Raw genomic sequence first — 13,306 nt, 5'->3', positions numbered from 1 at the left:
AGTAAATGACATACCTGATAAAAATGTCCCTAAACCTGGAAAAATTAAATGAAGTTGTAGATTTAGTGATGTATATTGAGAGACACTTGGATAACCTGTCAATTAATGAGGATACCGTGACAACAGGGGGGTGTCAGACCTTAATAAAATCTGAGATAGGAAATTGGTAACAATGTATAAGATCAATGTCTTTCCAGTTTGTAGTTTGGGTAAAAGCACACAAACTCATTTAAAGGTGGTGCATGGTTGTTTTCATTATTTACGTGGTCCGTCTGTGTGTGTGTGTGTGTGTGTGTGTATATATATATATATATATATATATATATATATATATATATATATATATACAAACACTGCAAAGCATAACTTCTCACGTAGAGGAGTTAAAATCTACATACAAAACTGCTTTCACAGCAGCCTTTACATACCCATCAGCATTTCATATGAATGTGATGGTTCTGCCCAAGTCCCACATTTTGTCCATAGTGTCCAAAGTTTCTGGTCAACTTTTGTTTCCTCACTTTTCTCATTAAAAAAGTCCAAGATGAATAAAGTTGGAGAATGCCACTTTAAAGCCTAAAAGTGTAGAAACTGGAAAAACAATCTTAACTTTGCATATCCCAGTGTTGCAGGAAAGTTCTTCCATTTCCTTTTGACACCTGTGCTTCCCAGCTTTTAATGTAGCTTTTTGACTAATAAAGGTTCAAGTGTCAGTGAATGTCTATGGGTCCAGGTGGGTTTTCAGGCATCCAGTTTTTTTTATATCCTGATTGAAATACAGTATCTCCAGGAAGCATGGTTTGAAATTGTTGCTGAAAACCAGGAACCATTGTTTCAGAGTTGGAGTAATTGGAATTAAAGCATGAGCCGGTTGGTGTGTTTACAGTGCTGCCAAAAAAGCCAGAATCTCTCCCGTCTAAGCTGTCTAGTCTCTCCAAAGACTTAGACAACGGCCCGTCCTGGCAGATTATGTCATCTAATAAGAGAGGTTTCCTCTCTGTGTCCAAATGTGATTCTAGGTTGCCAGACCTGCTCTGTAGCCCAAATGTAAATGGCCACAAGACAAGTTGTCCATCTATGTTTCTTACAGTGGTTAGCACCAGCGGCTCCTCCTCTGGGTTACTCTCTCCTGCCATAACGATGGGTAGTTGTGGTGCATGATATGAGGTAAATTGTGGAGAAATTCTTCCTTTATCATTGTTTACTTTCTCACTGCAGGGCAAAGTATTATTGGTTGGTTGTCTGTTCCCCCTGCCAAACTGATGAGAAGCTCCTTTGTTTCCTTCAATGTGGGTTTGTGCTGCAACCACACCGTAGCTTTCAGAGGACTGAGTGCTCGTGTCAGGGTTGTACTGGCAAACGGGCGAGGCCTGAGGGAAATATCCGCCCCTCTCTGAAAAATGTAAAATTTCTTCTGACATCTGGTTTTTGCTCTGGCTTTGGTCACTGTGTATGCCGACGACTACTTCAGAAACTCTGAGATTCTTGTCTTGATGCTCCATAACTTTGCATTTCTGGGGAGGGGTTACCTGTGTTGAAGACAGAGAGGGAAATTCTTAGTTTCAATAGAATCATAATGCAATGCGCAAAGCTAACATGCATATGGTATAAACCAGGGGTGTCAAACTCATTTTGGTTGAGGGGCCGCATTCAGCTTAATCTGATCTCAAGAGGGCCACACGAGTAAACTCATTGCAAGATTAAATAGAACTAATAAAAGAGGACTTGTTGTTGATTTTTATATTAAATGAATTTCACTTTTACACAATATATTATGAATAACCTCAGCGTTTTTAAGAAAAGTATGTGCAATTTCAACAATACTTTTACTCAGTTAAACATTTACTTAAGTGCATTAGGCAGAAGAACTGATCACAGTGATTATACAATGTTGAAAAACATTTATTCACATTTTTTGGAACTTAAAAACACTGTTCTGCATGTCAAAATACATCAAACAGATAAAAATTAAGAAATTATTTAAATTTTTCCACACCTGAAGCTTAATCTACTAATTAAAACACAGCAATATAGGAACTGCATATTTTCAATTAAACGAAATACATGTTTTTTTCAATAATTGTTTTATCATTCTCTTCCTTTTATCTTGTCCACTTGTGAAAGTCAAATCTGATGAGCTCTTTGTGTCATCTTATTGCCACATTGCCAGACAGGACACTGGAAAAAAAAAAAAAAAATTTTTTTTTTTTATAATGATAATGCATTTAGCCACAGGGCCGGACTAAATTGTTTGGCGGGCCGGATCCGGCCCGCGGGCCGTATGTTTGACACCCCTGGTATAAACAGAGGAAAACCCTGATTAGCTGGTCACACTTTTACGTTATTAAAAATAATTTAATCTGATGGTTCTGCCCAAGTCCCACATTTTGTCCCTAGTGTCCATTCCATAGTTTCTGGTCAACTTTTGTTTTCTCACTTTTCTCATTAAAAAAGTCCAAGATAAATAAAGTTGAAAAATGCCATTTTAAAACCTAACAGCGTAGAAACTGGAAAAACAATCTTAACTTTGCATATTCCAGTTTTGCAGGAAAGTTCTTCCATTTCCTTTTGACACCTGAGCTTCCCAGCTTTTAATGTAGCTTTTTGACTAATAAAGGTTCAAGTGTCAGTGAATGTCTATGGGTCCAAGTGGGTTTTCAGGCATCCAGTTTTTTTTATATCCTTACTGAAATACAGTATCACCAGGAAGCATGGTTTGAAATTGTTGCTGAAAACCATGAACCATTATTTCAGAGTTGGAGTAATTAGAGTTAAAGCATGAGCCGGTTGGTGTGTTTACAGTGCTGCCAAAAAAGCCAGAATCTCTCCCGTCTAAGCTGTCTAGTCTCTCTAAAGACGTAAACGACGACCCGTCCAGGAAGATTATGTCATCTAATAAGAGAGGTTTCCTCTCTGTGTCCAAATGTGATTCTAGGTTGCCAGGCCTGCTCTGTAACCCAAATGTAAATGGCCACAAGACAAGTTGTCCATCTATGTTTCTTACAGTGGTTAGCACCAGCGGCTCCTCCTCTGGGTTACTCTCTCCTGCCATAACGATGGGTAGTTGTGGTGCATGATATGAGGTAAATTGTGGAGAAATTCCTCCTTTATCATTGTTTACTTTCTCACTGCAGGGCACAGTATTATTGGTTGGTTGACTGTTCCCCCTGCCAAACTGATGAGAAGCTCCTTTGTTTCCTTCAATGTGGGTTTGTGCTGCAACCACACCGTAGCTTTCAGAGGACTGAGTGCTCGTGTCAGGGTTGTACTGGCAAACGGGCGAGGCCTGAGGGAAATATCCGCCCCCCTTTGAAACATTTAAAGTTTCTTCTGACATCTGGTTTTTGCTCTGGCTTTGGTCACTGTGTATGCCGACGACTACTTCAGAAACTCTGAGATTCTTGTCTTGATGCTCCATAACTTTGCATTTCTGGGGAGGGGTTACCTGTGTTGAAGACAGAGAGGGGAACTCTTAGTTTCAATACAATCATAACGCAATGAGCAAAGCTAACATGCATATGGTATAAACCAGGGGTGTCAAACTCATTTTGGTTGAGGGGCCGCATTCAGCTTAATCTAATCTCAAGAGGGCCACATGAGTAAACTCATTGCAAGATTAAATAGAACTAATAAAAGAGGACTTGTTGTTGATTTTTATATTAAATGAATTTCACTTTTACACAATATATTATGAATAACCTCAGCGTTTTTAAGAAAAGTATGTGCAATTTCAACAATACTTTTACTCAGTTAAACATTTACTTAAGTGCATTAGGCATAAGAACTGATCACAGTGATTATACAATGTTGAAAAACATTTAATCACATTTTTTGGAACTTAAAAACACTGTTCTGCATGTCAAAATACATCAAACAGATAAAAATTAAGAAATTATTTAAATTTTTCCACACCTGAAGCTTAATCTACTAATTAAAACACAGCGCCCCTCGTGGACAATATAGGAACTGCATACTTTCAATTAAACGAAATACATGTTTTTTTCAATAATTGTTTTATCATTCTCTTCCTTTTATCTTGTCCACTTGTGAAAGTCAAATCTGATGAGCTCTTTGTGGCATCTTATTGCCACATTGCCAGACAGGACACTGGAAAAAAAAAAAAATATATATTTTTTTTATAATGATAATGCATTTAGCCACAGGGCCGGACTAAATTGTTTGGCGGGCCGGATTGGGCCCGCGGGCCGTATGTTTGACACCCCTGGTATAAACAGAGGAAAACCCTGATTAGCTGGTCACACTTTTACGTTATTAAAAATAATTTAATCTGATGGTTCTGCCCAAGTCCCACATTTTGTCCCTAGTGTCCATTCCATAGTTTCTGGTCAACTTTTGTTTTCTCACTTTTCTCATTAAAAAAGTCCAAGATAAATAAAGTTGAAAAATGCCATTTTAAAACCTAACAGCGTAGAAACTGGAAAAACAATCTTAACTTTGCATATTCCAGTTTTGCAGGAAAGTTCTTCCATTTCCTTTTGACACCTGAGCTTCCCAGCTTTTAATGTAGCTTTTTGACTAATAAAGGTTCAAGTGTCAGTGAATGTCTATGGGTCCAAGTGGGTTTTCAGGCATCCAGTTTTTTTTATATCCTTACTGAAATACAGTATCACCAGGAAGCATGGTTTGAAATTGTTGCTGAAAACCATGAACCATTATTTCAGAGTTGGAGTAATTAGAGTTAAAGCATGAGACGGTTGGTGTGTTTACAGTGCTGCCAAAAAAGCCAGAATCTCTCCCGTCTAAGCTGTCTAGTCTCTCTAAAGACGTAAACGACGACCCGTCCAGGAAGATTATGTCATCTAATAAGAGAGGTTTCCTCTCTGTGTCCAAATGTGATTCTAGGTTGCCAGGCCTGCTCTGTAACCCAAATGTAAATGGCCACAAGACAAGTTGTCCATCTATGTTTCTTACAGTGGTTGGCACCAGCGGCTCCTCCTCTGGGTTACGCTCTCCTGTCGTTACGATGGGTAGTTGTTGTGCACGATATGAGGTAAATTGTGGAGAAATTCCTCCTTTATCATTGTCTCCTTTCTCCCTGCAGGGCAAAGTAGGATTGGTTGGTTGTCTGTTCCCCCTGCCAGAAGCTCCTTTGTTTCCTTCGTCGTGGGTTGGTGTTGCAACCGCACCGTAGCTTTCAGAGGACTGAGTGCTCGTGTCAGGGTTGTCCTGGCAAATGGGCGAGGCCTGAGGGAAACATCCGTCCCCCTCTGAAACATTTGGATGTTTGTCTGGACATCTGTGTATGCCGATGACTTCTTCAAAAACTTCGGGAATCGGGTCTTGATGCACCGTAACTCTGCAGGGAGGGATTACCTGTGTTGAAGACAAAGAGGGGAGCTGTGTTAGTTTCAATACAGTCTTAACGCAATGAGCAAAGCTAACGTGCATATAGTATAGATAAAGGAAAATATCGTGATTAGCTGGTCACTCTTTCTTTTATGTCACCAAAAATAATACAACCTATGTGTGAGTGTCTCCGGTAATGCACTTTAGGGCCAGGTGTTCCTGTAAGGCAACATTTCCTGGTTGCAGGAAGAAAGCACTGACGTCAGAATGGACTTACCAGCACATGTGTCATGCTGCTGTGCTTTTCACCCTTGACATAGTTGCACGTACAGACAGCTGATATAATGACTATGGCTGCCAGAACAGCAACACCCAGCAGAGGCCACAGCAAAGGTATCCGAGGATCGTCTAAAGGAGAAGAGAGTTGGTGTTAAAACCATTTCGGGAGGAAAACCAGTAGGAGCTCTAGATTAAGATAGCCTCGGGTGCTTTAAAACTGTGGGGGAAAAAAATCCCATTATGAATCACATACTCAAGCATATTTTGTAACCCTGTACAGCTGCTAAATATAACAAAATGTTCCCGTACCTGTATTTCCTACAGAGAATTACTTGTTATTTAACAGGATCTTGTATAACTTCGAATGTTCACAGAAACTTACAGAAGATTTTAGAATAAATTAAGTCATCTTTGAAAATTAGACACTTTTGTAAAAACAAAGTTTAACTATAATGCTGTTGTAAGACCTAAGATCCTAATTATTTTCCTGAAATGGCCAACTAGAACCTTGTAAGATGTATGAAAATCCTGTTTAAATAACAGATTTTCAACCAAAATCTTACTCTGAAACTGCAATCCATCCCTTTTTAGTTGGTAAAACCTTTTCTGTATTGCGGCAATAAAATTAGGTGCAGACTGATGCGTCTTGCAAAGGACAAATTTCTAGCAGCTTGATTTAATATCAAACACTGCATTATTTCTAAGTGGCTGCAATCACTCAAGACGAGGAGCTCAAACTGATTAAAGCAGCATTTGGGAAAAATGTAACATTTTTCAGGTGTCTTAATTGATGGATCATCCCCCCAGCAGCTGTGGCTCCAGAGCTGTTAAGTGTGACACTGTTGCCTCAGGTCGTATCACACTTTTGTAAATATTGTAAGGGTACCTTCTACTTCCAGTCGAGTTCTTAAAAATGTATACAAAGTATTTGGCTAAATGACAACAAAATCTCAAACTTTTACTTAAACAAATAAAAAACACAGGAATCATGATCGGGAATATTCGTCACATCACATATGGAGCTTATGGTCACCATTTTGCTCACCTGGCAGAGTTACACAGAAGGATGCGTTCTCACTGACTGAGCGACCCCATTCCGGAGTGGGTATGTAAACCACTTCGCCGCAGTATTCAGACTGGTTGTACTTTAAGTTGATATCAAAGTGGCCAGTTGTACTTTTGATGACCTGGAGACATAGTAGAACATGAGTGTAGATGGTCATTTAGTTTGCTGCATCCCCCATTCCTGGACAGCAGGACTTAGATGTTTGCTTGAAAGTACAATAATATATACAGATATCTTATTGCCTCAGAACGGTAGTATTAAATGTATATAAGCTTCATATACATTTATGAACTGAAAATGTAATCCGGTTGTTATGCTGATTAAGACGTCAGAAAAAAAAACAAAACATAAACGTTTCAATATTCTTTATCATGCATCAGAGGATATTTAAATATTGGAGGTTTAGAAAGAAAAAAAAAACATAGAAATGTTCTTTTACATATGAACAGGAATAAAATAAATAATTTAATTAATTTAAACAAGCCCACAGCACAATAACTGACACCTCGGCAAATAAATAATTTGTTACTTTGGAAAATTAAAGCTAATGCACGTTATTATTTCTATATTCATCTAAAGTGTTTGGTGAGGATCATTGCGTTCCAAAGTCTGCAACATATATACAATGGAAACTTAGTTTAAAACCCAAATCAGTATAAACAAACTGGTAGAACCGAGTGTCTATAGTTATCTACAAATCCTCAGTTTTAGAGGTAAAGATGGGTGTTGTTCAAAGGTCAGAGTTGTTACTTTGTGCGCACACAGAAATAAGCAGAACTGCTTTTCAAAAAAATAAAGAAATGCTTGTGTTAGTAATGAACATGTCGGGATCCCCAGGGGTTTGATTACTTTATTGTAGCTCCCTGTGGATCCTGCAGCCTGTTTATGTTTTGCACCGTTAGTGTTGTTTATCCTTGGATCCCCGTTTCTGTCGTTAGCTTAGTTTTCTGTTCAGTATTTGTTAGTTCATTCTTGTATCTGTTGGATTTGGCTTCTGTTAGAGCTTTACTTTCTGCCGGCAAGTTCTCAGGGCCTCCGTCATGCTACACTGTTCTAGTCTCTTCCTTGTTGGGTTCCTGTTACCTTGTTTTCGCCTGTCTACCTGTAAGTTTATTTTGTATCTAATAAACCACCATCCTCTTCAACAGCTCTTGTCTGTGTTTTAGTACACAAACCTAACAACCCTGACAGAACATGCTTAAGTAGGTTTAAACTGCTTTTAAAAAAAGCTATACATTACATTACCATTTTTAATTTTTGCATAAATATTTTCTTTTGTGCTGCAATCTCTTTCAGCTTTCTGTTTCAAAATCTGTTTATTAACATATAAAATGTTTGCCAGTATTTTTTTTATCAGGATTTCCAGAAGGAAAACAAATCTCTGTCAATGGGACATTTCTGGTTGAAATGAATATAAGGGAATACTTTAGACCAATCTTGAATTCTTCCAGTTTCAATAGTCTATTTTATAAGATGTTTTCAAATGCACAGCAAACAGATTTTCTAGATGCATCTTAATGTCAACTAACCTGTGCAGCCCACTGTGGATGGGTTATTTTTAAAGTGTACTCTGGCACAACTTTTAATGAGCCCTTTTTGCTGGAGGCGATGATGTCTGCAATAGAGACTCCATTTGGTCCCTGCGGCAGGGTGACGTTGACTTGCAGGGTGGACGCCGTTGTATGCAAGGACAAAAGTGGTGGACCAAGAACAGCTGTAGACACAAAAGGAAAGCACTGGATGTCGTAGCAGAATACATCTGTTTTCTAGAACGTCTGGAAATGACACATGTGGAGACGCTTACTGTCTCTAAACGGTACAAAGAAAGTCGTGACGTCAAGACAGCTCCCATTAACCATCACTTTCGCCCTGTAGTGAACGTCGTACACTGATGGGGTTTCTGCAGTCAGGTCACATGACAGGTGGCTGATGTTTTGACACTCGTCTTTTATCCAGTACTGCTTCTCATCATCCCTGTAATCAGTGCAATAGAAAGCAAAGTCAGTGTTTTGGAAATCCATAATCCCAATTCTTTTTTCTATATATATATAGGTTTGTTAATAGAAACCAGAATTAAATTTGTGTAATACCAGTTTTAATTATTGGTACATGTGGATAGTTGTTAAATAAGTTCAGTTCAGCTTTAGAAATTGTCGATTCAATTATCTCAAGGCACGTCCCACAATAGATCGGCCCAATTTATATCCAAACCAATTGCATTCAAACATATAGATGCATTTAACAATAATACCCTATCTCGAAGTTTGATCTTAGGTCTGAAACAATGCTTTCAAATGCAGTAAATTATGTCTAGTGGTAGAAATCTTAGGAAGCCCTGCTGCGCCGAGTTACTGACTTTGCAGCAGTGGTTCCTCCGGAGCAGGCATGGTTACTGTCAATGGGTGGCTGCACAATATAAGTATTATATTCTTCTTCTGAATTTAGACATTTAATTCTAAACCAGGTGTAAGCATTGTTGCCCATTAGAGCACATCCAACTATCAAAATACATTAGAGGTTGGCAGCATGTGCATGCATGGCAAATATTAATATAAAGCAGTCTTTTTCATTTCCATTTTTGTGAACACTTGTATTATTGAAATTCAGTTTGAGTTGCTACAAATCAAAAAAATAAATTAAGACCATGAGCATTTAGACCAGTTTAAGTTGTTTGTCATAGTAAACCACATCATTCTGATAGCACAAAACATCGCATCATCACTTTAACAAATAATTGCCTTTCTAAGGTTGACAAATTGCACAATTCTGTTTTTAAGATGATCCAATGTGAAGCAGGCATTGTTAAAATGGGTCTTCAGAGTGGCTGATTTGATCCTTGACGTCAAGCTAGCCGTTCCAGGTGAGGGTGCCTAAGGGAAATGTCAACAGGATTGGGGTAGCACTTGACATTTGTCTGGAAAACTGTGCCATTTAGTGATTAGCTGAAATCACATTTTAGTTTGAGTCCATTTGTAGATAAGTAGTCAAAAGAATTACTATTAAAACCCATCAAGAGTCACACATGAATGTTAAACTCTCCTTACTGAGCTCTGCTGCCAAAGCCAGAATCTTTTACATGAAAGCCAATGGGACAAAGCATCCTCTGTGCACAGTTTAGAAAATTAAGAATAAATCCAAATTAAAAACAGCTACACAAAACTACAGTTTGAGGAATATGTATTCTTAGAAACTGACCTTTTTGTTCACACACATAAGTAATAAGTATAAAGTGAGGACAGTAAATGCAGGAAAAATCTGCACTTAAAAGAAAATAGGAATATAGATTTTATAAGGAAAAATCTGAGATCAATAAGGTCCACGATTCTTTAACACAGGGGTGTCAAAACTTCTGAGTTCGTGGGCCGAAATTCTCAAGTCGAATGCACTCGAAGGCCAAAAAAAAAAAAAGAAAAAAGATATACAACAAAACAATTGAAAGTCATTGGACAGACGTAGTCCTATTTACTATGAAATTAAAAAGCATGTAAAATGTGTGGTTATTAAGACAAATGTCTTGTGTTCTACCTAAAATTTTATTGTAAGATTTTAAGTTGTCTGTAATAATTTTGTCCTAATTAAAAATAAAAGGTTTCCATCTGCACCAGCCAGCAGTGCTGGTCGGCCAAATCCTTCTTGAAATGTAGGGGGGGGGGGGGGGGGGCTGCACAAAATCAGCACAGGGGCCGCAAATGGCCCCCAGCCCGCACTTTGGGCACGCCTGCTTTAACAAGGAGCACAAACTTAAATGTTTTCACACCTTTTCATGGAATATAATTAATAATAGTTATGGCGGCCATTGGTAGAAAATACAGGTGTGTTTTCTTGTGATTTGCCCATAAAAACATAGCACATGAGATTTGAACTGGGCATGTGTAAGGAGTACTTTTGATAAGCGAGGCAGAGTAATGCCAGTTGGAGTTATCAAATATTTCATAGCAGTGAAGTTAAACAATATTTAGATTGTTTCTCAAAACTTCTGGATTTATTCTAGTTCAGCTCAGCTGAATCCGCCCGGTCATATTCGGTCTTTCAGATCGCCCTTCTTTATCACATTGTCCAGATAGAGCTGCACAATATCAATAACAATTAGAGTTTTTTTTTATTTATTTTTTTTACAGAAGACACTTTATTGTCTGAACAGTTTAGGAAGTCTAAGCTAGACTTTTTTTTTTCTATACACCCCATCCATCATCCATCTGGTGATGGGGTGAAAACTGTACCTTTGAGATTTTAAACGAATGATAAAACTTAGAATGGATACTCGGATCTTACCTCCAGTACTGCACGCTGTAGAGCACCTTCTGGCCTGGAAATCTAGGCTCCACATGATCCCAGTGAAGAACATTGTAGAAGTTTTTGGAGACAAAACGTACCCTGTCATTTCCAGTTGAGAGGCATGCTGTCGGACAAAGGGAGACATTTATTTCCGCTTATTTACTTTGTTTTTACACTCAGTGGTTTCAAAACGCAAGAAACGTAATAGTCATTGTTCCAGTTATTTTAGGAAGGTTTTAAAACGATTTAAGCTTTTTACACTGCCTTTGGTCTTGAAACGACATGTCACTTTGTTCTAAACTAATTTAAACATTAAAATGCTGCAGGCCCTTTCCTCCTCAGCAACAGGCGTACATGGCTCAGAGCCCACAGTGATATATTACACTCCGGATTCAGAACAATATGGAATGTATTGTCGGAGCTGGACTTTGTCTCTGCTGATAGCTGAAACTCAAAGCTGCTGTTACTTAATAGTGCCTGTAACCTAATTTTTATACAATGCATTGATAATATTTCAAGATAGGCCTTGGGAAAAAAGGGTGCAAGACGTCATATTTAAGGAAATGTCCTTAACGATGAAGAATAAAAAAAACATCAAAGTGTACTTAAAAGCGGCTATGTCGGTCTTCCAGCGGCTCTTAAACGAGCCGGCATAACGTGTGGTGGGGTTCTTGCACTTCCCTTTATTTCTAATGAGAGGCAGTTTTTATATAATTTTTTTTTGTTGTTTTGACAGCGTCAACAGTACTAATGGCTCTTAATAGAATAACCTGAATGAACAGTTTTAGTGACAGCTTCTTTTAAAATCTTCTAATCAAATATTATATCCATACCAGCTGGTTTTACTCACCGTAGCAGAACAGGAGATGGGTCACAACGTGCACAGACCACATTTTCTTCGGAACTGTATATAAATTGGGGAAAAATTTTTTTTTAAATCTGGTCCTGAGTGTTGAAATTAAAATAAGTATAATCAAATAAATGGAATTACCTCCTTTGAAATAACCATCCCAAACAGAGTAAAAATCCTTTACAATCCTTTTTTTTTTTTCCAAGAACAACCTCCCGCTTAAGCTAATCAACCATCTCTGAATGGCTTTGGAGAAGGAGTGGCATTACTCAGGTGTGCAGGTGTACTTTGCTACATGTTATCACCTGGTTCCTGTTTTTCTGCTTATTATAGGCACCACCCACATGTCTCTTCTCCTCTGAATATCAACTTCCTTTTCCTTCGTTCTTTCTCCCTGATTTATTGTGAGTCTCCTCCTCCTCCCTCTGTGGAAGTCTGTCAGGTTCTTTCAGTTTTTTCTCATTTACTGGAAATGATCACACCTTGAAACTAAAATAGAAAGGACAGGAACATCGTGACTTGAGGCGTGTCCTGTTGGTTCACAGAGCTAACTAGTGAGCGTCATTCTGTCAGGATCTTTGCACTGAACAGACGTGTAACCTGTTGCAAGATTGTTCAATCCAAACAAAATATTTCCTCTCTTTTCTTAAACTTTCAAATAAAATAAATAAGAAATAATCAGTTGTGGGGAGAACTATTACACATTACATTTAAGTGTTTGAGGTTTATTAGAAAGGGTAATAGTCATATTTGTCTGAGACCCAGTGGGAAAACAGGTTTTGATAATTAGATTTTTTGAAAGTATTTGAAAGTAAAAAAAGAAAAGAAAAATATTACAACTGTTTTTTCATACAGGTCTTGATCACTATAAAACTTAATTTACTGCATACTCAAAACACAGCGATCTTTTCTTTAAATTCACAATCATATAGAAACCTTGCATGAATTTCATGGTCACCCGCTGACCTGGACCTCCCTGTGCAACATGACATGAGGTAAAGCTGATCATGTGGTCATACAAATCAACCATTCATATTGGCTGGTAAGGCCCTTTCTCCCATTTCAGGCTCCCAGCTCCTCAAAGAACATTGGATTAAATGTATGTTTTGACAGTATTAAAATTATTGTGTATTTTAAAAGTTTTTTTTCTTAAAGATTTTCACATTGAAGGCAAAATGTAAGAAGAGGCAATAGGCATGTTAATTGTTTCGACAATCACTTACCTCCCCTGCTGCCATAAAGTTTAGATGCAGGGATTCCCATTATTGTGAAAGGCCAGAGCACCTTTGGGCTCTGTCAGCCACGCAGCCACGAGTGTGGCTTCAGTAGAAAGTGCTGGAGATCCTCTTTACAGCACAGTGCGACTTAGATGGCACAGATGATATTTGCCTTAGAGGTCTAAAAAAACCACAAGGCTAAAATGAGTTGATGGGTTTTAAGAATAGCATTCTCTGGCTGCTCATTTCTGCTCACTGCAAAAAAATCCTGTTTATGTGGTGGATCAGCCAATCGGCTCTCTCTGTTTCCTC

At 38.2% G+C, this 13,306-nt stretch overlaps 1 protein-coding gene across 1 annotated transcript; it reads right to left on the bottom strand.

The window, feature by feature from the left end:
- Window positions 1–309: 309 nt before the first annotated feature.
- ifnlr1 (interferon lambda receptor 1) lies at window positions 310–12,876 on the bottom strand. Its single transcript, XM_036135249.1, has 10 exons — window positions 11,919–12,876; window positions 11,778–11,831; window positions 10,925–11,051; window positions 8,457–8,626; window positions 8,182–8,366; window positions 6,632–6,773; window positions 5,585–5,715; window positions 4,933–5,334; window positions 3,005–3,445; window positions 310–1,529 (listed from the first exon to the last, which is right to left on the bottom strand). The coding sequence occupies exons 2-10, from the start codon at window positions 11,818–11,820 to the stop codon at window positions 711–713; spliced, it is 2,460 nt and encodes an 819-aa protein (XP_035991142.1). The 5' UTR covers window positions 11,821–11,831; window positions 11,919–12,876; the 3' UTR covers window positions 310–710.
- Between the last annotated feature and the right edge of the window lie 430 nt (window positions 12,877–13,306).

Source organism: Fundulus heteroclitus, chromosome 3, assembly GCF_011125445.2.
Source record: "Fundulus heteroclitus isolate FHET01 chromosome 3, MU-UCD_Fhet_4.1, whole genome shotgun sequence".
In the NCBI taxonomy this organism is placed as follows: Eukaryota; Metazoa; Chordata; class Actinopteri; order Cyprinodontiformes; family Fundulidae; genus Fundulus; species Fundulus heteroclitus.
This window is presented reverse-complemented; position numbering and strand designations above follow the sequence as displayed.

Bases quoted from the DNA above. Each gene is read 5' to 3' on its own strand.
- ifnlr1 (XM_036135249.1), bottom strand. From the start codon at position 11,820: ATGTGGTCTGTGCACGTTGTGACCCATCTCCTGTTCTGCTACG. The intron at 11,052-11,777 runs GTGAGTAAAACC...TTTGTCCGACAG, and splicing joins CCATCTCCTGTTCTGCTACG to CATGCCTCTCAACTGGAAAT. The intron at 3,446-4,932 runs GTAAGAAACATA...TCTTCAACACAG, and splicing joins AGCCGCTGGTGCCAACCACT to GTAACCCCTCCCCAGAAATG.